The sequence below is a fragment of the Aulonocara stuartgranti genome (genome assembly GCF_965226115.1).
Source record: "Aulonocara stuartgranti genome assembly, chromosome: 11".
Taxonomy (NCBI): Eukaryota; Metazoa; Chordata; class Actinopteri; order Cichliformes; family Cichlidae; genus Aulonocara; species Aulonocara stuartgranti.
Window position 1 is genome coordinate 30,747,046 of NC_138947.1, and position 21,075 is coordinate 30,768,120.

The 21,075-nt window shown below is 45.3% G+C and overlaps 1 protein-coding gene across 3 annotated transcripts in view; it reads left to right on the top strand.

Annotated features, from left to right (window-relative positions):
* The window catches only part of oxr1a (oxidation resistance 1a), a 198,358-nt gene that overhangs the window by 13,830 nt on the left and 163,453 nt on the right, over positions 1 to 21,075 (top strand). The window contains exons 2-3 of one of the 3 annotated variants that reach the window (XM_082551232.1): positions 4,000 to 4,123; positions 10,752 to 10,837. In XM_082551232.1, coding sequence (XP_082407358.1) covers positions 10,821 to 10,837 — 17 coding nt within the window. In that variant the 5' untranslated portion in view covers positions 4,000 to 4,123; positions 10,752 to 10,820. Of the gene's footprint in view, positions 1 to 3,999; positions 4,124 to 4,150; positions 4,170 to 10,751; positions 10,838 to 21,075 lie in introns of those variants that run through there. The other 2 variants (XM_082551233.1, XM_082551231.1) reach the window with 2 other exon arrangements.

The window sequence follows — 21,075 nt, forward strand, 5'->3', positions numbered from 1 at the left end:
ACAGTTCTGATACTGGTATGAATCTAATCTGCTGTCCTTTGGCTATGAAACAAATTTCCAAAATTATCAATTTATTCCTTCTCTGAGTCTTCTTCTTCTGGCATAGCATACATGTACTTACCAAATAAGCATATATTTTGCTTTTGAGCCCAGTGGCAATTCAGAACTATCTTACTGTAATAAAACGTTAGTTTGCTCCTCCATGCAGTTTTTGTGACATCTCATGGCAGACAAAAGTCTAACGAAGAAAAAAAAAGAGCTTGCCCAGTGTGAACTTGTGTGTGAGAGAAGCAGTAATTTAGGAAACATTTATAACCTGCTATATTTCCCTGTAGCTGGATTTTCATAAGCATAGTTTAGCTTACAGAGCATTGAAATACGTATCCGTTATAATTCAGGCTACAATGAGACTCCCAGTGCTGTATTATAGGGTAGAATAAGTTAAATTAAACTAAAGAGCTCAAACGTATTAGCTGCAGGGAGCTTTTAAACATGTCAAAGCTATTAGCTTAATAATTATTTCTCTATAATATTTTCATCTTTTTGGTGTAAATCAATATGATTAATTAAGTGAAAGGCACTCAGAATCAGATACAATCAGTTGTCACTTTTAGCATCAATAATGGAGCTCTATTACATGAACATGAAACATAATGACTCCATTATCCCTCACGGCTGGCGAGTGGCTGGAAAAATTCTCGTGGAGATGTTTGGTTTGAAGGGGAAAAGCTCTCATGCAGGCAGATCCGGCGTAGCTCCAGCAATGACGCAGTCCTCAAACGTATGCCTGTGTTCCTCCGGGAGATGCAGATAAGACGCCATCGAGAAGATAACAGCCGTGCATTGCTACCATTAGCCCAACACAAATATGATAGTCAGAAATGACAGAGAGGGTGTTTATTCCTTGCCCAGTAATTGACTGAGCATTTCCATAATAGGATTGTGTTTCCTGCCAGGCTAATGTGACCCCTATTAGTTCAGGAAACGTACTGCAATCAGGCTCTGCGTGCGCTGCCAGACAGCCAAGAAAATGAACTGGGGAAAAAAGGAGAAATGAGGGACCAGAGGGTGAGAGAGATTTAAACAATGGAGAGATGTAGACAATGGGACAGCCAGAGGGACCAGAGAGGGGAGCAGAAGGGAAGATGAGTCATATCACTGCACCAAATCGGGCCTTGATTGAAATGCCACTGCAGCTACTGTACTTAGATTTTAATTTTGGTTGGCCTAAATTGGATTTTAACTCACCATATCATTAAGCTTACATTAGACATGCTGTTCATACACTTATGCCTTGTGTTTAAGTCAAATGTCCAAATCAGGAGTTGAAAAAGGACCAAAAACAAAATGAGCACATTATCTCCGATATGAATGGAGCAGAAGTGTTTGTTTCTGAGGTACTAGAAAAAGAACAGGGATGTGCAGTGCTTAAAATACCTGCTGTATTTATGTGGCAAGTGCTTGAGTTGTTTTATTTCCTCTGTGCATCTTTGTAGCTGTTACTGATTTAGCTGCATGCTGGCCCAGCTAATCCTGCACCCTGATCGATCTTCTACTACTCTTGCTCGCACTCTGGATTTTATCCAGGAACCATGTTGGCTCGTGTCTTTATCTTTTCATCTCATCAGGCATTCGCAGAGCGAGTGTCACGGAGAGTTTGCATTAACAATAGAATGGATTTATACAGGAGGCTGTGGCCTTGCTGGGAACCATTTGGCATGATGGCTGTCTAAACAATGTGCTGAAAAACGTGCTTAGCTCATCTTTGTTTTTTGTAAAGCGGCTGTGTCAGCCCCCAAGCTTAAAGCTTCCTGTGTTATGTCGAACACATCGCCACCGTGTCATTGATGGTTTACGGTCGGCGGCTTTCAGCAGAAGTGCAGGTCTGAGCAGTAGGGATACCCGCTCTCCTGCTGTCAGTCCGAGGGATTCGCCTCAATCCATTACATGCTTGGATGCTGATAGTGTTTGTCAGGATGCTCTGCATGGCCAGACAATTAAGCTGAAACACAAGGCTGACTTAATGAAGCTCGGCAGGAAAACCTTTTCAAACACGGTTCTGGCCATAGAGATAGAAGGAGATGAGGTCCACTCATGCCAGGAGAAGCCACATGGCTCCATTCTTGCATTGTTGTGGTGTCTGTTCATGCACTGGTGGCAGAAAATATCCACACTAATAATCTTTAGTGAATTTAGCTTAATGTGGCTACAGGTTCTTATGGTGGCATTATCAACTTGAAGAAAAGCTAACCTAAGAGCATATAACGATAGACTAAATATTATAATTAGCTAATGTGAGTAAAAGGTCTACGCCATGATCATCACTTACAGTGTGTTAGCTGAACATCACAGTCTTCCTTGTTGACTCATATTGGCCTATTAGAAAAGACAGCGTCAACTGTTTTGCTGTCTCATTCAATGTTGTGGCTTATGGCTTCACATTGGTATTATGTATCATGTTACTTATCAGTTTTCTTCTCTCATGCCTAAACTGACTTTTCTTCCTGTTAAAGGGAGTTTTTCCTTCCCACTATTGCCAAGTGTTTGCTAACAGGGGTTCCTCTGATTATTGGGGTTTTCTCTGTGTTATTGTAGGGCCGATACCTTACAATATCGCGTGCCTTGAAGTGATTGTTATTGTGATCTGACACTATAAAAATTGGAATTGAACTGAATGACGTCAAAGTGGCTACCTCCATCGTTTATGTACTGTTTATGGGTGTGTCTGTACTTAATATTTCACAGGTCTTTACAAAAGAAAATTATAATTTCTATTATTATTAGTTTGCCTAATAAACTATTTTAAACTTACGTCTCATTTCAATGACTGGTGATTCCCTTATTTACATACCCCAAGACTAAGTAATGTTTATCTGCATTTCTTAATAAATCAACACCACATATTAAATTAATTTATTACAGTTATCTTTAAAGCTGTACTGAAACTGATTTGAAATTTGATGCTGTTGACTGATACAAAATCAAATCTGTTAATGATAACAGTAAGTCTTTGCATGGTTCAGTAAAAAGAACTCCTTCTCCTAGTGCACATTTGGTACTCTTACTGCTGGGACATAATTGTTAGCTCCCCTGGTGAAGAACAATTGTTGCCAGCCACCAGTTTGTGCCGGCCTTAGCTTGTGACAACAACAGGGTCTGCATCATCAGCATCAACATACAGGCTTTAGAAAATGTAAATACAAAAAAAGAGCTTCATTTAGATATTCAATATGTTCACAGCTCACAAAAAAGAAATGCTGGGTCCATTTTAATTCATCCTTATCTGAATTTCATACTGGCATCCTGTTTCTTTTCTTGTTATATAATATGTTGCTTTAAATAAAAGGACACTTATTAGTGTGGCTTTGAAGCTGGCCTCACACTTAGAAAAAAATCTAACATTTTCAGTTTTTGTCATTTTACTGTCGACCCTCGAAAGCTCAGCGGTTTGTTATTTTTCTGAGGGCAGCGCAGGGTTTGGTGAGGTGCTCTGTAATCATTTTAAGGCCCTGCGACACTGTGACGAATGCGAGGATGAGTCACATTTTAACAGCAATGGGGAAGGCAATTGCGGGACTCTTTGAAATTATCTGCCTGTATTCCCTGGGCTCTGAATATTTTTTCTCTCAAATTAGATAAACAGTTCGCTTTAATGAAATGAAATATTTTAAAATAATTGCCTTTCACTGTGCATGTACCTGCAACCCTTTGTGGTAAGGTTTTTATTAGTGTCCACCTGCTGCGTTTATGGTATGAAATGTTTTGGAAGTACAGCTGGTAGAAAAAACACTGATGCATTGTCGTAGCATCAGTCACCACACAGTTTTGGCTTGAGCTATCTCAACCTTTTTACTCGTACCAATGTGAGACTGACATTTTGTCAGTTTAAAAGCATGCAGTCCAAAGTCGGGTTGTTTAGAAGAAACTATATGAAAGAAAGGAAGGGGGAAAAAAAGACGCTGGCTTTTTATTAGAAACTTTCTCTTTGTGTCTCCACAGCTGGGTAGGTGTGTCTGCCTCCGTTTGATTGGCAGCAGCAAGCAGGCTGAGTCCCAGCAGGGGAACAGAAGACAAAGTAAACGAAGTTGTTCTGCGAGTCATTGGTAGACGATGGGATTGAAGAGTAAGGACCACACCAGCATCTAAACAGGCTGAAGTGACATTTTCTGGTGTGTTTATATGCTGTTCAGTGAGCTGCAGCTGACAGACTAATTGGCTAGTTTGCCTCCAAACTGACATTAGCCGTGCTGTTTTCCTCAGCAGATTTTCTTTTCTTTTTGGTGGCTTATTCAGAAGGGCGTGGGCAGGACGAAATGTGTTCACGTTTACAAGTGAGCGTGTAATTCTAATATTTGGCTCTAATTGCAAACTCGTTTTCTCCTATTGCAGTGACACTGCGCAGAATGAGTAACAAAGTTAAATGTGCTAGCTTTCAAGTAGGTTGTCAAAGGTTGTCAAAGGATGATTTCAGCTTTTTTCACACTGGCATATTTCCCATTAACATACACTATACTGCCAAACGTCTTCACTTACCCATACAAATCCTTGAATCCAGGTTTTCCAATCACTTCCACGGTCACAGGTATTTAAAATCAACGACCTAGGCATGCAGACTGTTTCTACAAACATGTGAAAGAATGCGTTGTTCTCAGGAGCTCAGTGACTTCCAGCGTGATACTGTGATAGGATGCCACCTGTGCAACAAGTCCAGTTATGAAATTTCCTCACTACTAAATATTCCACTGCCAGCTGTTAGTGGTATTATAACAAAGTGAAAGTGACTGGGAACAACGGCGTAAAGAGCTTCTTGGAATACGTTTTCACGGCTTAGCAGTTGCATTCAAGGCTGTTATAGCTGTAAAGGCTGGGCCGACATCACATTAAACCCTATACATGAAAAGTGGGGTGTCACTAAAAGTCATAAGGCAGTTAAGGCAGACAAGGAAAAGCTCCTCTTGTAACTCTGCTTTCACTGGGTAGCTTCAGCTGTGGCAAGTTGCCATCTTACATAGACCTCAGCCTAACCCAAATTTGTTTATGTGCTTTAGGCAGTGTGTAGGTTTCATCTGTATCCCTATTATAGCCAACACGGTGCCATTACCTGACATAATGTACTCAACATCATTTGCTGTTGTACTGGGCGTGCCCTTCACTTGCTCCAGTGGTCTAAACAATGGTTGTTGCTTGTTGCTGCTCAGAAAAAAAAATCACAGGTTTAATAGTGTAGTAGAAATCAGAACAAGATGAAACAGGAAGCAAAGCAGTCGTGGAGATTTTTCCAAAGCTTTGTCAAATATGTCTTATCTTTTTCAACTTAGCAGTGAACTCTGTCCATACTGTAATTCATACCTTTATGTATCACATCATGGAGAACTTGCAGCGTGCACCATATTACAAGAAGTGGGATGTGCACAACCATTAAAAACGACACTCAAGTGCTTCTTTCAGAAGCTGTGACGCTGTCATGTTTGGGACATGCAATAAGTGATAACTCCGTTTATACTGTGGTTCCAGCAGCAGGTTGAACTGAGTTCAGCAGGCTTTAACATGTCCACTTGGAATCTTTGGGATGGTTACAGATCCTTAGCCTTTTTCATGTGAAGCTCTTGAGCCACTTTCTGATGCTGTGGAAGCCCGGTGACAGAATTTACCCTTATCTGAATTACTGTCTGTTTTGTTTGGCTTCTAACAGTGACACTAGTCTAATCCTTCATTTTCTTAATTGCATTATAGAAGTTTACATCGTTTGAAAATATTACACTGTCAGAGCAATTAACAGGACGCTGTCTCAAATAATGTTGTTGCAAGCTCGGTCTGCCAGACATGATAATAAGAATCACTTTTACTCGTGGCTTTGTGCCCATGCTCAGAGCGTCTACGAATCCTGGAAGGAACAAAGTTGGCCGCGGCGCAGCCTTAGATTAGTCACAGACCCGGGTACTTCCACTGTCTCCATGTCACCTGAATGAATTATCAGATGTTTCCAGTGTCACACTACTTTGTTAACCTTTCTGCCTGTTCGCTCAACACCCCGCTGCTCTTCGCCAACGTGTACGAGGGAGGAAACACCCTTCAGCTGTTATAAATGAGTCGAAGTGCATGTTCGCACATGCCCGCATGTCTGAGTGATAGAGGGGCGAGAGAGGCCAGATAGGACTGAGGTGGCCCCTTTAATCGCTTCCCTGCTCCTCCCTCCTTTTTTTGCTCATCTCCACTCGTCTCATTACAGACTGCAGAGGGTGAGAACTGAGGCCTGTATAGACCTTGGCATTAATTATTGAACCCTATCTTCATTTACATCCTCCACAGTTTCTGATAACCTTTACATAAAAGAGCAGAGGCTAACCTGTCAGATATTACCAGTGTGGTGGGTAGTAATGGCACGGTATATGAGAGACACAGAGAAACTCAGTTTGGAGATGCAATTACAAAATCTCTTACTTAATCACATGTAAAATGTTTGTCTATATAACCACACACGCACACATTTACTGTGTATATATATATATATATATATATATATATATATATATATATATATATAGTGTAGTAGAAATCAGAACAAGATGAAACAGGAAGCAAAGCAGTCGTGGAGATTTTTCCAAAGCTTTGTCAAATATGTCTTATCTTTTTCAACTTAGCAGTGAACTCTGTCCATACTGTAATTCATACCTTTATGTATCACATCATGGAGAACTTGCAGCGTGCACCATATTACAAGAAGTGGGATGTGCACAACCATTAAAAACGACACTCAAGTACTGTACACTATGCCGGCCATACTGGCCACCAAGCAGCTGGATAGCGTAGTGGTTAAACTACACGCATTTGGAACAGAGGATCGCAAGTTCGATTCCTGCCTGGGGCGTCTGTATCCAGTAAGGGTCCTAAGGCTAGACCCCCTATGCTAAGCAAGCCTACCGCAGACATGAGCGAGACAGATAAATATGAAGGCATGCCGGCTCGGACGTCGCCCGGATCAACAAGGTCCGCGTCAGGTGTTGAGGAACCAGGGCACCCTGACGAAAAGTGGGCTACTGGAACAAGAAGGCATCGGTGGGCAAGGGACGAAAACAGGGCGTTGTTGGAATGCTACTACGCAAGTAACCCCGGCGGAAGGGGCTACATGAATAGGATGAGGGACCTATGGATTCTTCGATACCCAACATCCACAATGACGGCGAAACAACTAGTAGCTCAGTGTTCCAACATTCGAAAGAAGGGACTGCTCTCACAGCTAGAGATTGACGAGGTACAACACAAATGCTACGGCAAGGAGGAGTCAGGACGCCAGGTCAGGGGGGAGATATCATCACCCCCACCCGAGATTGGGTACATAGCCCCAAGTGCGATAGGAGAAGGATCGTTGAGTGCGAGAGGAACTGACCTGAAAAATAGGATCATGGCCAAGCTTGAAACCTGGATCCCCCGTAGCCGGTTACCAAGATTACGCGAAGTACCCTCAGAAGGTCTGCTAGATGATGTTAATGCAGCACTACGGACAATACCTACAACCACGGTTACCGACACTAACAAGCTGATCTACAATACGGCAGCAGTGATCAGTGAGATGCTTGGCTACAAGTTGAACAGCCACAAGGGGCAGTACCCTCCATGGAGAAGGAGGCTAGAGGGCAAGATCAAAGTAGCACGGAGGGAGGTTAGCCAACTAACGGAGTTGCAGAAAGGTGCGACAAATAAGGTGCCTAAGAAATACAGCAAGCTGTCCATACCTGAGGCCTTGGAAACTGCCAAGCAAAGACTCACAGCCTTGGCCAGCCGCTTGAGGAGGTACACCAGAGAGATAGAAGGCAGGAGAATAAACCAGCTGTTCTCCACAGAACCAGCAAAGGTGTACTCTCAGTGGCAAGGGAACAATAAGAGAACAGCACCACCAAGGCTGGAGACAGAACAATACTGGAAGAGCATATGGGAGAAGGATGCAACCCATAACGGCAATGCTCAGTGGCTAGAGGATCTGAGGGCAGACCACAGCGACCTCCCTGAACAGGGTCCAGTAACCATCACAGTGGCAGATATCCAAGAAAGGGTCTCCAGTATGAAGAGTTGGACAGCACCAGGGCCCGACATGGTTCACACCTACTGGCTGAAGAAGCTGACTGCACTCCACGAGCGTCTGGCAGCACAAATGAACCAGCTGCTAGTTAACGAAAGACACCCGGAATGGCTAACTGAAGGCCGGACGGTCCTGATCCCCAAGGACCCCAAGAAGGGACCGGTCCCCTCCAACTACCGACCAATAACCTGCCTCAGTACTACATGGAAGCTCCTGTCAGGTATCATATCGGCTAAGATGAACAGGCACATGGGTCAATACATGAGCGGGACACAGAAAGGAATTGGCAAGAATACCAGAGGTGCAAAACACCAGCTACTGGTAGACAGAACAATCAGCCGAGACTGCAAGACCAGACTGACCAACCTGTGCACTGCCTGGATTGATTACAAGAAGGCCTATGACTCAATGCCCCACAGCTGGATACTGGAATGCCTAGAATTGTACAAGATCAATGGGACCCTAAGAGCCTTCATCAGGAACTCAATGGGGATGTGGCGTACAACACTAGAGGCCAACTCCAAGCCCATAGCACAAGTTACCATCAAGTGCGGGATCTACCAAGGAGATGCTCTGTCCCCACTGCTGTTCTGCATAGGCCTGAACCCCCTCAGTGAGATCATTAACAAGACTGGCTACGGATACCGACTACGGAACGGAGCAGTTGTCAGCCACCTCCTGTACATGGATGACATCAAGCTGTATGCCAAGAGTGAACGAGACATCGATTCACTGATCCACACTACCAGGCTATACAGCAATGACATTGGAATGTCGTTCGGACTGGAGAAGTGTAGTCGGATGGTAACAAAGAGAGGGAAGGTAGTCAGAACTGAGGGGATTGAACTACCAGAAGGCAACATTGCAGACATAGAGGACAGTTACAAGTACCTGGGGATCCCGCAGGCAAATGGGAACCATGAAGAGGCCGCTAGAAAGGCTGCAACCACCAAGTACCTGCAGAGGGTCAGGCAAGTCCTGAGGAGTCAGCTGAATGGTAAGAACAAGATCCGGGCCATCAACACATACGCCCTGCCCGTGATCAGATACCCTGCTGGGGTAATAAGCTGGCCAAAGGAGGAGATAGAAACCACTGACATAAAGACAAGAAAGCTCCTTACCATGCATGGAGGGTTTCACCCCAAGTCCAGCACCCTGAGGCTGTACGATAAGCGGAAGGAAGGGGGCCGGGGACTGGTGAGTGTCAGCACCACAGTCCAGGATGAGACAAGGAACATCCAAGAATACATTGGGAAGATGGCCCCAACTGACCGAGTGCTCAGTGAATACCTCAGGCAGCAGAAACCCAAGAAAGAGGAGGGAGACGAGGAACCATCATGGAAGGACAGGCCCCTGCACGGTATGTACCACCGGCAGATAGAGGAGGTGGCTGATATCCAGAAATCCTACCAGTGGCTGGACAAAGCTGGACTGAAAGACAGCACAGAGGCACTAATCATGGCAGCACAAGAACAAGCTCTGAGCACAAGATCCATAGAGGCTGGGGTCTATCACACCAGGCAAGACCCCAGGTGCAGGCTGTGTAAAGATGCCCCAGAGACAATCCAGCACATAACAGCAGGGTGCAAGATGCTAGCAGGCAAGGCATACATGGAACGCCATAACCAAGTGGCCGGCATAGTGTACAGGAACATCTGTGCTGAGTACAACCTGGAAGTCCCGAGGTCAAAATGGGAGATGCCCCCAAGGGTGGTGGAGAATGACCGAGCTAAGATCCTGTGGGACTTCCAGATACAGACGGACAAAATGGTGGTGGCTAACCAACCGGACATAGTGGTGGTAGACAAACAGAAGAAGACGGCCGTAGTGATCGATGTAGCGGTTCCGAATGACAGCAATATCAGGAAGAAGGAACACGAGAAGCTGGAGAAATACCAAGGGCTCAGAGAAGAGCTCGAGAGGATGTGGAGGGTGAAGGTAACGGTGGTCCCCGTGGTAATCGGAGCACTAGGTGCGGTGACTCCCAAGCTAGGCGAGTGGCTCCAGCAGATCCCGGGAACAACATCGGAAATCTCTGTCCAGAAGAGCGCAGTCCTGGGAACAGCTAAGATACTGCGCAGGACCCTCAAGCTCCCAGGCCTCTGGTAGAGGACCCGAGCTTGAAGGATAAACCGCCCGCAGGGGCGTGCTGGGTGTTTTATATATATATATATATATATATATATATATATATATATATATATATATATATATATATATATATATATATATATATATATATATATGTGTGTGTCAAGAAAGATATACAGAGATAGATAATTATAGCCCCCCCCCTTAATTATACTTTAGTTGTTCCTTGTTGTTCCAGTTGAGCTTCAGTGCAAATTAATGCCGTTCTGCTTTAAATGGGTTTTGTTGTGGCGGGGTAAGGCGAATAATTATTAAAGCTGCCATTTGACTCCATGCATTGTCTTTGTCATGTTGGCCCAGTTCTGCTCTGCTTGTTCCCTCCTGCCATGCCCAGTCAATTTGAATCGCTCAGTCGGAGGCCAGCTGATGGAGGCCGCTGAGGTCAGCGTGGCCAAGGCTTTCAGACAACTTGGTGGGGGGGGGGCTCGACTGTGATGCTGAAAATCTCATCGTTATCTCCTTCTCTCCCCTGCCTCTGTCTTTTTGCTTTGTACTCATGTGTGTGTTTGTGTGCTTCCTGCAGGTTTCAAAGGGCAGCATCAAACCCTGACCTCCCAAAGCCTCTGAGCAGGAGAAAGAAGACTCTGCCAAGATGTTCAGCACCAAAAGGTTGGCACAATGTCACTTTTGATCAATTCTTATTTGGTCATAAAAAACCACACACACGCACACAGACACACGCACACACAGGGAAATCTCGGCATTTTAAAATGGTTTGTGCTGATAGTGGCTGACATTTCTGTTCCGCTATGATCCACACATGACTTTGACGCGAAGAAAGGTAATGGTTGATTTCAGGTCAAAAATCACCAAAAAAAAAAGATTCTTTTTTTTCTGTTGCAGTCTCTCATCTTGGATACAGTATCTGAGCTCACATTCATATAGTTTGTATTTCCACTTAACAAATCTATGCTAATAGTGTAAACAGCTTCAGCGGGAAATTTAGAAAGCCCAGTTTACAGTAGCCCTCGGTTGTGTGTACATTTTGTATTTTTAATGTGGCGTGTGGTAGTGTACGGTCTGCATAAATCATTTATCGCTCTGGCTTTTTCTTGATGTTGAATGGGAGGTAGAAGTGGTCACCTTGCTAAGCTATTATGTAAAATGGTTTAGGTGTCATGAAGCAGAATGTTTTTGGTTCTTTCTCTTAATGTTTCAATCCCGTGTGTTACGCTTCATAGCTCTGGGTTGGTTTACGTTTCTCTTGTGTTGGGTTGATTACTCACAGCAGCTCATTCAGTCTCCCCTCTGAAAGTGCTAATTAATTCCCTTTGAATAATTAATCCCAGGATTTCTAATAGTGCATTTTCAATCGATAAGGTTATAATGTGCAGGCTTGTTTTCAGAGCTTGCAGCTCAATAACCAAGGGAGGTCTTGTGGAGAAATGGCTGCCCCCATGAATGTATTTCTTCAACAGGAAGTGTATCAGTGTATGGCGAAATATCCATGTGGAAAGCCTTTTTCTAGAACAAAAGACAAAGAATTTAATGAGTGAGATGTTTTAAACACAGGACTATTTCATATCTGTCAAAGGATGTGGGGTCCTTTTGTTCCTAACACATTACACACTCCATATCAGTATAGATATCCAGCAGGATTCTTTTTTTATCCCATTAAGCTCTGATTTGTTTACAGTTTCCCTCTAAGTGTTCCTTTAATTTTTTTTAAGCAGTGTATATAACAAGAGTCTTTTTTATCCCATCCATAGTAAAAAACAATATATCACGTAAAAATAAATAAACTGATACTGAATAAAAATAATCTGAAAAGAAAAAAAGGAAAACTGTTTAATAAAATTATCCAAGAGTGCTTCAGTTCAGAGAGGTTCATACAGGTTTAGTTCAGCAGTTCCCAAACACCGGGCCGTTTGGTACCGGGTCGCGAGAGTTGAGGCTCGTGTGTGAAATTTATGGTTTTCAAGGTTTTTATCGTTATTTTTTTTTGGCGTTTTTATCATTAGCTCGGTTCCCTGGGTCTTTTCCCGTGTGTTATGACCAAATCTTCTTTTTTTGGTACCGCTACTGGTTTGATTGTGTTGTATTTATCCGCGACACCCTAAAGGCCGGTCCGCGAAAATATTGTCGGGCATAAACCGGTCCGTGGCGCAAAAAAGGTTGGGGATCGCTGGTTTAGTTCAATAAACTGGTCAGGATTGATCAGCTATAACAGCTCTGAAAAAGGTTTTCATCTGAGAACTTTTTGACTTGCATACTACACACAGACTCACTGGTCCCATATGGGAATTAATACTGGTGGCAACAAACCCTGTGATTAGAGATTAGGTCATCGTTTTCTTCTGAAGTCTCGACTTGCACTGAAAAAGAAAAGTTGCCAGTGGCCTGGTAAAATATTGATTACTGCAACATTTTCATTGTCACACTTTGAAATGTAAATTACCAAGATTTTTTTTTTTTTTGGACAATGTGTCAGCACGAACGAATGTATTTACAGTGTGAACTTTTTGTTGAGAAGTAAGAAAGCTGTAGGATAATGTGTTGGGCGCTGTCACGTCCACGTGTCTCCTTACACTGTGTCTGATCATCACGCTGTCATTGAGAGGATGATTAAACCAAACCGGCCCTCCGTCTTTTGGGAGCTGTGTCAGCACAGTAGATGACACGGATATGCTCGGAATAGCTGTAAAAAAAAAAAAAAAGATGCCATCTTTAAATTCAAACACTACAAAATCTCATTCACTTTTTTGCTGAATACGAAACAAAGCATTTTTCCTCAGCTAAACTGCTGAACGAGATGTAAAGTGGCTCCTGTGTGCCTGTCAGAGATCCCTGAACGCTTTTGTGGCTTTACTCGTGTGTGTTTTTAATAATGGTTTTCTCCTTTTTTTTTTCTTTCACTGAGTCATTTCCAACAGCTGTAATTAAAAAGTTGGCATGCCTGTAAAATGCTTTTATTAAACTCTAATCGCACAGTCATGTTTAAATAGCCGATTACCTTCGATTTTGATGGAGTTAAGAGTGTGCACCAGAGGCAGAGCTGTAAATCCTGAGTGCTTGTGATGGTGTCTTTGCTCAGTGCTCCCTTCTCTGTTTCATTGTTGTAGATAAGCTGAGAGTGCAAAATCTCCACAGCTTGATTGTTTGTGTTTACATATGCTCATTAAAATGCAACTGGAGCGCCGTTAATCTGAGTCTTTCATTCTGGATGTGTCACGGCTGGCGGAGTGAGCCATGTGGTGTGGAGGAAAGGGAGGACCCAAAATGCAGCAGTGACTGATGATACGAGTGATGTTTATTTACAAAGTGACAATGGCAGAAACAGGCAGTGAGGCATGACAAAACAACTGAAGAAACCTAAACTGGGAGAACTAAATGACAAACCTGAGACCATACAAAAGGGGTGCGGGGCAGAGAGACGCAGAGACAGGAACACCATAGAACGCAGAGCTACACGGAGGAACGCAGTGATACATGGATGAACGCAGACCGACACCCACTAAATATACACACACACACACAAGGTAATCAGGTAATCACACACAGGAGGGAAGAACAGCTGAACCTAATACACATGAGGACCGGAGGACACAAGCTGAACACAATGACAACAGGCACAGACCTTCAAAATAGAATAGGAAATCCAGAACATGAGCCTTCAAAGTAAAGCAGGAACACACAGACTGATTTACAACACAACACGGGGACATGAACAGAGCACCAAGGACAGACACAGGTAGGGCTGAATACACACACCAAACTACAGGTTCAACCCTAAACCAATACAAAATCAGAATAAACACAAAGCACAAAAATGAACTTCAAGGAAACACAAAACGCTGGGCCAAAATGACCCAGGACCATGACAGTACCCCCCCTCCAAGGGCTGACTCCAGACAGCCCAAAACAAAAACAGATGACCAACCCAGGGCGGGCGGCGGGGGCCCAGGACGGAGGGACCAACACCGAACAAAAACAAGCCCCAGCGAACCAAGTGACCTGTCCAAAACAAACACACATGCCGGAGCACAAGGACAAAACACAGTTCAGGAGGCCGGCCCGGAGGCTGACACAGATCCAAAAGCCGACCGAGCGGAAGGCAGCGGTGGCGGAGTGGAGGCAGTTCAGGGGGCCGACCGTGCACACAGCAACGGCGGCGACGGGCAAACAGTTCTGGGGGCCGACCGTGCACACGGCAACGGCGACGACGGGCAAACAGTTCTGGGGGCCGACCGTGCACACGGCAACGGCGACGACGGGCAAACAGTTCTGGGGACCGACCGTGCACACGGCAACGGCGGCGACGGGCAAACAATTCTGGAGGCCGACCACTTGGAAGGTAGTGATGGCCACCGAGCAGGTCCGGAGGACGGCCGCGATGCCAGCGGCGGCGACGAACTCTTTCCGGAGGCCGCCCCCGAAGGCCGTGATGCCATCTTAGAGGCCCGGAAAACGGCCGGCAGAGGCGAGGCAGAACGGGTCGAGCTGGCTCCGACGGCGGTGTGGCAACCGCAGGATCAGACGAAGGCGGAGCCGAGGCCGGACCAGGCGGCGGCGTGGATGACGACGCGGAGGCCGGACCAGGCGTGGATGACGACGCGGAGGCCGGACCAGGCGTGGATGACGACGCGGAGGCCGGACCAGGCGTGGATGACGACGCGGAGGCCGGACCAGGCGTGGATGACGACGCGGAGGCCGGACCAGACGAGGGTGCAGAGGCCGGACCAGACGAGGGTGCAGAGGCCGGACCAGACGAGGATGATGAGGATGCAGAGGCTGGACCGGATGAAGCCAAAGCAAATGCTGAAACCGGACCAGGCGAGGATGAAGCCAAAGCAGATGCTGAAACCGGACCAGGCGAGGCCGAAGACTCTGAGGCCGCAGCAGGCGAGGGTGATGAGACTGCAGCTGGTGATGAGACTGCAGCTGGTGATGAGACTGCAGCTGGTGATGAGACTGCAGCTGATGGCTGGACGGGCTCCTCGGGCCCCCCAGCTGACGAGGCAGAAGGCTGGACGGGCTCCTCGGGCCCCCCAGCAAAAACAGTCTCAGACCCAGTGGGCACTGGAGCCCCTGGCACACACAGAACAGAACCAGCAGGCACACGGGCCTCTGGCAGGAACGCAACAGAACCAGCAGGCACACGGGCAGGCACACGGGCCTCTGGCAGGGACGCAACTGAACCAGCAGGCACGCGGGCAGGCACACGGGCCTCTGGCAGGGACGCAACAGAACCAGCAGGCACGGAGACCTCTGGCAGGGACAGAACGGAACCAGCAGGCGCACGGGCCTCTGGCAGGGACAGAACAGAACCAGCAGGCGCGGAGACCTCTGGCAGAGACAGAGCGGAACCAGCAGGCGCACGGGCCTCTGGCAGGGACGGAACAGAACCAGCAGGCGCGGAGACCTCTGGCAGAGACAGAACGGAACCAGCAGGCGCGGAGACCTCTGGCAGGGACGGAACAGAACCAGCAGGCGCACGGGCCTCTGGCAGGGACAAAACAGACTGCAGCTGCGCGGAGCACCGACCCTGCTCAGGCAGCGACAGCCGGGTGCAGTTCTCAGCTGGGTTCTTAGCCTCCAGGGGTCCAGAGTCAGCTGAGGGCTGTAACTTAACCTCTGGTGAGGCCCTGGAGCAAGTAGCAGTCTCTAAACTAGCCAGCTGTTGAGGAACGATTGCATTTTTAACGTGTTTGTCTCTCTGCAAATAATACGTACTAGAAAAAGAGTCAAAAATGGGAGGCACAAGCGCAGCCTCCCGTACAGAGGGAGTCTGTGAAGACGGAGACGGCATGAATGACTGGGCTAGCGGAGATACCGGAGTCCGAGTTGCTTGTGGCTGTGCAGCTAAACGAGGTAAAGACAGCTCAGCAGGAGAATGAGCAAGCAACACACAGTTCTCCTTGTCGTCTGCTGCACCAAACAAAGTCCCTGGATAAACTGTTCCACAGTCCAAGACAGAAAAAGGGTCCTTCTCACTCACCACGGCCGGCAGTTCTGAAGTTCCAATATCTGGCTGTGGGGTGACGCGCCGACGGCGCGATCGTCGCTTCCTCCCGGGCAAAACCTCCGGCGGGCCGGGCAAAACCTCCGGCGGGCCGGGCAAAACCTCCGGCGGGCCGGGCAAAACCTCCGGCGGGAGAAGCTGACGTGGCTGTTCCGGGGTGGCCGTAATCCGCTGCTGCTGGACAAAGTCTGTGGATTCCCGAGCTCGCACCACCCCCCGGGCTTTATGCAGGTTGCAAATTAAGCCTGAAACTCCCTTAAGCTGGCAGAGGTAGGGATTTTCTTCCAGGATTGCTTCGATGGCTTTTAACCCCACCACTTGTGCCCTTGCGTTGGTGGTGTGGGTTACCCAGTCCATCAGGCGTCGGATGCGTGCGAGGTCGCTCTCTCCAGACAAAGCTGCTGGGTCCATGTTTGGTCGGCTCGTACTGTCACGGCTGGCGGAGTGAGCCGTGTGGTGTGGAGGAAAGGGAGGACCCAAAATGCAGCAGTGACTGATGATACGAGTGATGTTTATTTACAAAGTGACAATGGCAGAAACAGGCAGTGAGGCATGACAAAACAACTGAAGAAACCTAAACTGGGAGAACTAAATGACAAACCTGAGACCATACAAAAGGGGTGCGGGGCAGAGAGACGCAGAGACAGGAACACCATAGAACGCAGAGCTACACGGAGGAACGCAGTGATACATGGATGAACGCAGACCGACACCCACTAAATATACACACACAAGGTAATCAGGTAATCACACACAGGAGGGAAGAACAGCTGAACCTAATACACATGAGGACCGGAGGACACAAGCTGAACACAATGACAACAGACACAGACCTTCAAAATAGAATAGGAAATCCAGAACATGAGCCTTCAAAGTAAAGCAGGAACACACAGACTGATTTACAACACAACACGGGGACATGAACAGAGCACCAAGGACAGACACAGGTAGGGCTGAATACACACACCAAACTACAGGTTCAACCCTAAACCAATACAAAATCAGAATAAACACAAAGCACAAAAATGAACTTCAAGGAAACACAAAACGCTGGGCCAAAATGACCCAGGACCATGACAGGATGGGAACGTTTATGAAGCGACGCACCACAGTTATAAATTTGGGTTACTTAATTGAAATCTGCCATGGTACACATGCTTCATGGAGCTCCATAAAGAGAAGAGCTGCACCTCCTTTGACTTTTTATTATATTTTCTTGGTGGAGACACATGGATATGGCACTCAAACCTCATTTCCTTTTTGGGCCAACTGAACCGGCAGCGAAACCTGTAGCTGTTAGGAACATGTAGCTTACAACAACGACAAAAAAATCTTAATCAAAGTTATTGTTGTCCGTGTGTCATTCACCATATTTCTGTATCTAAGTTTAATGAATCCAGCTAGCTAGTTAACTTATATGGAAATTGCCTTATCAGTTTCCTGCTTGCAGCTTTGATCCACTGATTGCTGATTGGTTTATCATCAATATCTGGGACACCACATCTGTGTGGATATCTGAACAGATCAGAGAGATGCATGGCTAGAGCTTGCATTACTTCTAACAAACAGCCAGTCTGCTTCCTGATTTAGTTCAGAAGGGCAAGTGAGGGATAACCAACACACATCCAAAGAATGTGTATATAAGTCAGCTGTACATCACTTTGCCAATTGGTAGTTGACTGATTGTCCAATTGGTGCTTAAAAGCAGTGTCAGTAAATATGTTTTATGGGCAGAAGGCACAATGGCCATGTACTATTAGTGTATTTGTAATTGTTTAACGCAAACAGAAGCGTCCTTTTCCTGTTTTTTTCCAGTTTAAAACAAAATAATGCAATTCTGTATTATTAATCCGCAGCATCCCTCCCATGATTGCTTTCGTCGGAAATGGTGTGTGCAGCCTCAGGGCATAGCTGCATGCACTGCGCATACAATATATTGGCATTCATCAGTTGTTGTACAGACTATGGCCAGTTGGAAAGTTTTGCATATCAATGAATCCTGTTTTTAAAAAAAAGGGAAAAAAAGTGAATACACATCAGTTTTCTATTATGATCATTTCAGAGCTTCAGAATAAGTACAACCCTTTTTGTAGCAACCTTTGCACAGAAGTCTTACGTTTCGTACTTTGTCTATTTTTGTCTTTTCTCCAAGCAAAAAAGGTTTCATGCATGACTCCTGCCTGCAGTTAGTAGAACTAGTGTAGGTGGAAAAGGGCTTTTGCTACCATGTTTCTGGCTTTTTTAAAAATTATTTATTTAAGGCTGCCTCATCTTTGTAACTTTTCACATCTAAATGTCATCAGTAGGGATACACACACTCGAAAGGTAACAATAAAATTAGGCTTCTGCTCTCACACTTGCTCACATATTAATGACAAACATTTATTTATGTGAATCATGTGAATCTGTTTGCAGTACATTCTCTTAAAAACAGCAGAGCCTTAGCTTGATCCCAGGAGTCACTTAGTATTATTATCCCGGGCTGTGGAGGTGTTGACTGTCACAAGGTCCGCCCTTGGTTGTCAGTCATGTCAGGTCATCATTTCAAGCTGCCTTCCAGGTTTTTTTTTTTGGTTTTTTTTTTTCAGAAACTGCCGGGATGGGAACAGGAAGTAAGTGTCAGTGCTGGCGGTAGCGCACACAGAGATCTCGGAGAGACAACATGACACAACCGGACCTCTAATTGCTTTCAGTGGGAGCTGCAATGAAATTACCCCAGTATGAGTTGGACTGGTTAAAGGCAAAATGGCTAACCTGAAGAGATATTTGCCAAATCTGTCCACACATTTCCCAGAAGTTAAAGAATGAATACAGCGCTGTGGTTTGGTCGGGAAGTGTGCCAAATATACTGTGTGGGACGTCACGTTACGGTGACACATCGTGGAAAGATGCTTGCCTGGGTGGCACTGTCACTCGGTGACTCATGACAAACAATTCCAAACAAAGAAAGTAAACACCTTTATTATTACCTGCCACACCACACACTCTCTCATTGTATGCACAGTTTGCCCTTGACAAACTTTTGTACAGTGATGACAGGACTGAACCTCTATCCTCATTCAAGTATATATATAAAGCATGCCTCATTCATGCCTCGTCATGTTAGTTAAGCTTGTAATGACTTGCTGGCAATGATATACTTAACCAGATGTCTCAGCTGACATTGACCCCCTGATGAATCTTGACCTTTATAAGGAGAAATTGTCGGCTGACTGTAGGTAGCTCCGAACTTTTGATCGACATAAAAGGAGCTTGCACTCGATTACTTAAGTATGCAGGGGAAGAGAATGGCGAGGGAAGTAGAGTGCATGCAGGGATGTGTTAACCCCCCATAAAGGCCTGCTGATCCAATCACGATTTACAGGCTGCCACCCTGATGCTGCACACTGACTCTCCTTGGACTGACCTTGAAAAATGTTGCAACAGTGTGTCTGTGAGTCACTCATTCAGGCATCATCCATGTTTTGCTTTGAGGACTCGGTAATGTAATTTACATCAGGTTGGACTGTACGTGATTGATTGACTTGAATACTAAGTGAGTTTGTGTATTTAATTATACTGTAACCTGGCCAGTGGAAAATAGTGTTTTATAAATGGCTTGAAGCTGTCCATTATAATCAAATTACAGGACGCCACAGTGGCTCCAGTCAGCATTTTAACTCAGGCGGCTGTGCAGTAAGCAAAACATTGTTTCTACTTTGTTCTATAGTCTTTTGCTTTTTAACACAAATTTTAATTTGTTAATCTTATCTTAGTAGTTGTACTCGTGATTCTTTTCACCTAATATAAAACTGTACTCACAGCTTTGAAGTCAGACTGGAGGAAAAACAAGAATGGTCAGACAGTAACAAAACCAGTAAATAAGCCTTTAGGTTGGTCAGATGACAAAAAAAAGAAATCTTACATCACCAAAGATCAGTATAGGCTCCTGTTTCACCTTTGAAGGCTCCCAGTAGCATGAAATAGGGCTGTGCGATATGACCAAAATCTCATATCCTGATATAAGACATCTATCGTCCCGATAATGATATAAATCACAAAAATGTAACATTTTCTGTAAATTCTGTGAATCTCGGGCAGCTCGTCTTGCAGGAAGTGTTTCCAGCTGGGCGTCATGTACCTGGAGTCGAGTGTTTTAACCGATGCATTAAACTATACATTTTTAGACATAAGTTGTAACGGCCGCCGTTTTCTTTGTAAGTATTTATTACACGGCGTGCTGCGGGGAAAAGCCTGTTCTAACGTCTAAGGTTTATTTTTTAGCACCTGGCGGCTCTCATCTGCACACTCTTTCACATGATTCAGTTTATTTTGAAAAGTCTCAACAGGATCTTGAACTTTATTGTGAAAGGTTTATGTGGAAAATAAACAAGCGGACACGCGATGGTTTTACCATCATTGTTGCTAACGACAAATAAAAACAGTCGCTTGTCCGTCCGTAGTGTGGTTATATTAAATATAAGAGAAAGAGAGAACTTTAAGAAATTCATATAGCCACTACAGTGACCATCAAAACGATGAAAAAATATTGCCGTAAAGTTTATTTTGCGACACCACGAAATAAACGATAGCGTAAAATGAAACGATAGACGTTTTTATATCGTCATCTGATATATATCGTTATATCAAACAGCCCTAGCATGAAATACCGTTCATTCCACATCAGCTTAAAACCTTTCTTTTTGTTATAGTTAAGGCTGGATCAGGTGACATTGAACCCACTTCGTTATGCTGCAATAGGCCAAGGCCGCATGAGTGCTTCCTTTTTCACTCACTATGTGTTTATACTAGAGATGGCACGATACCACTTTTTTATGTCCGATACCGATACCGATATCATAAATTTGGATATCTGCCGATACCGATATGAATCCGATATAGTGTT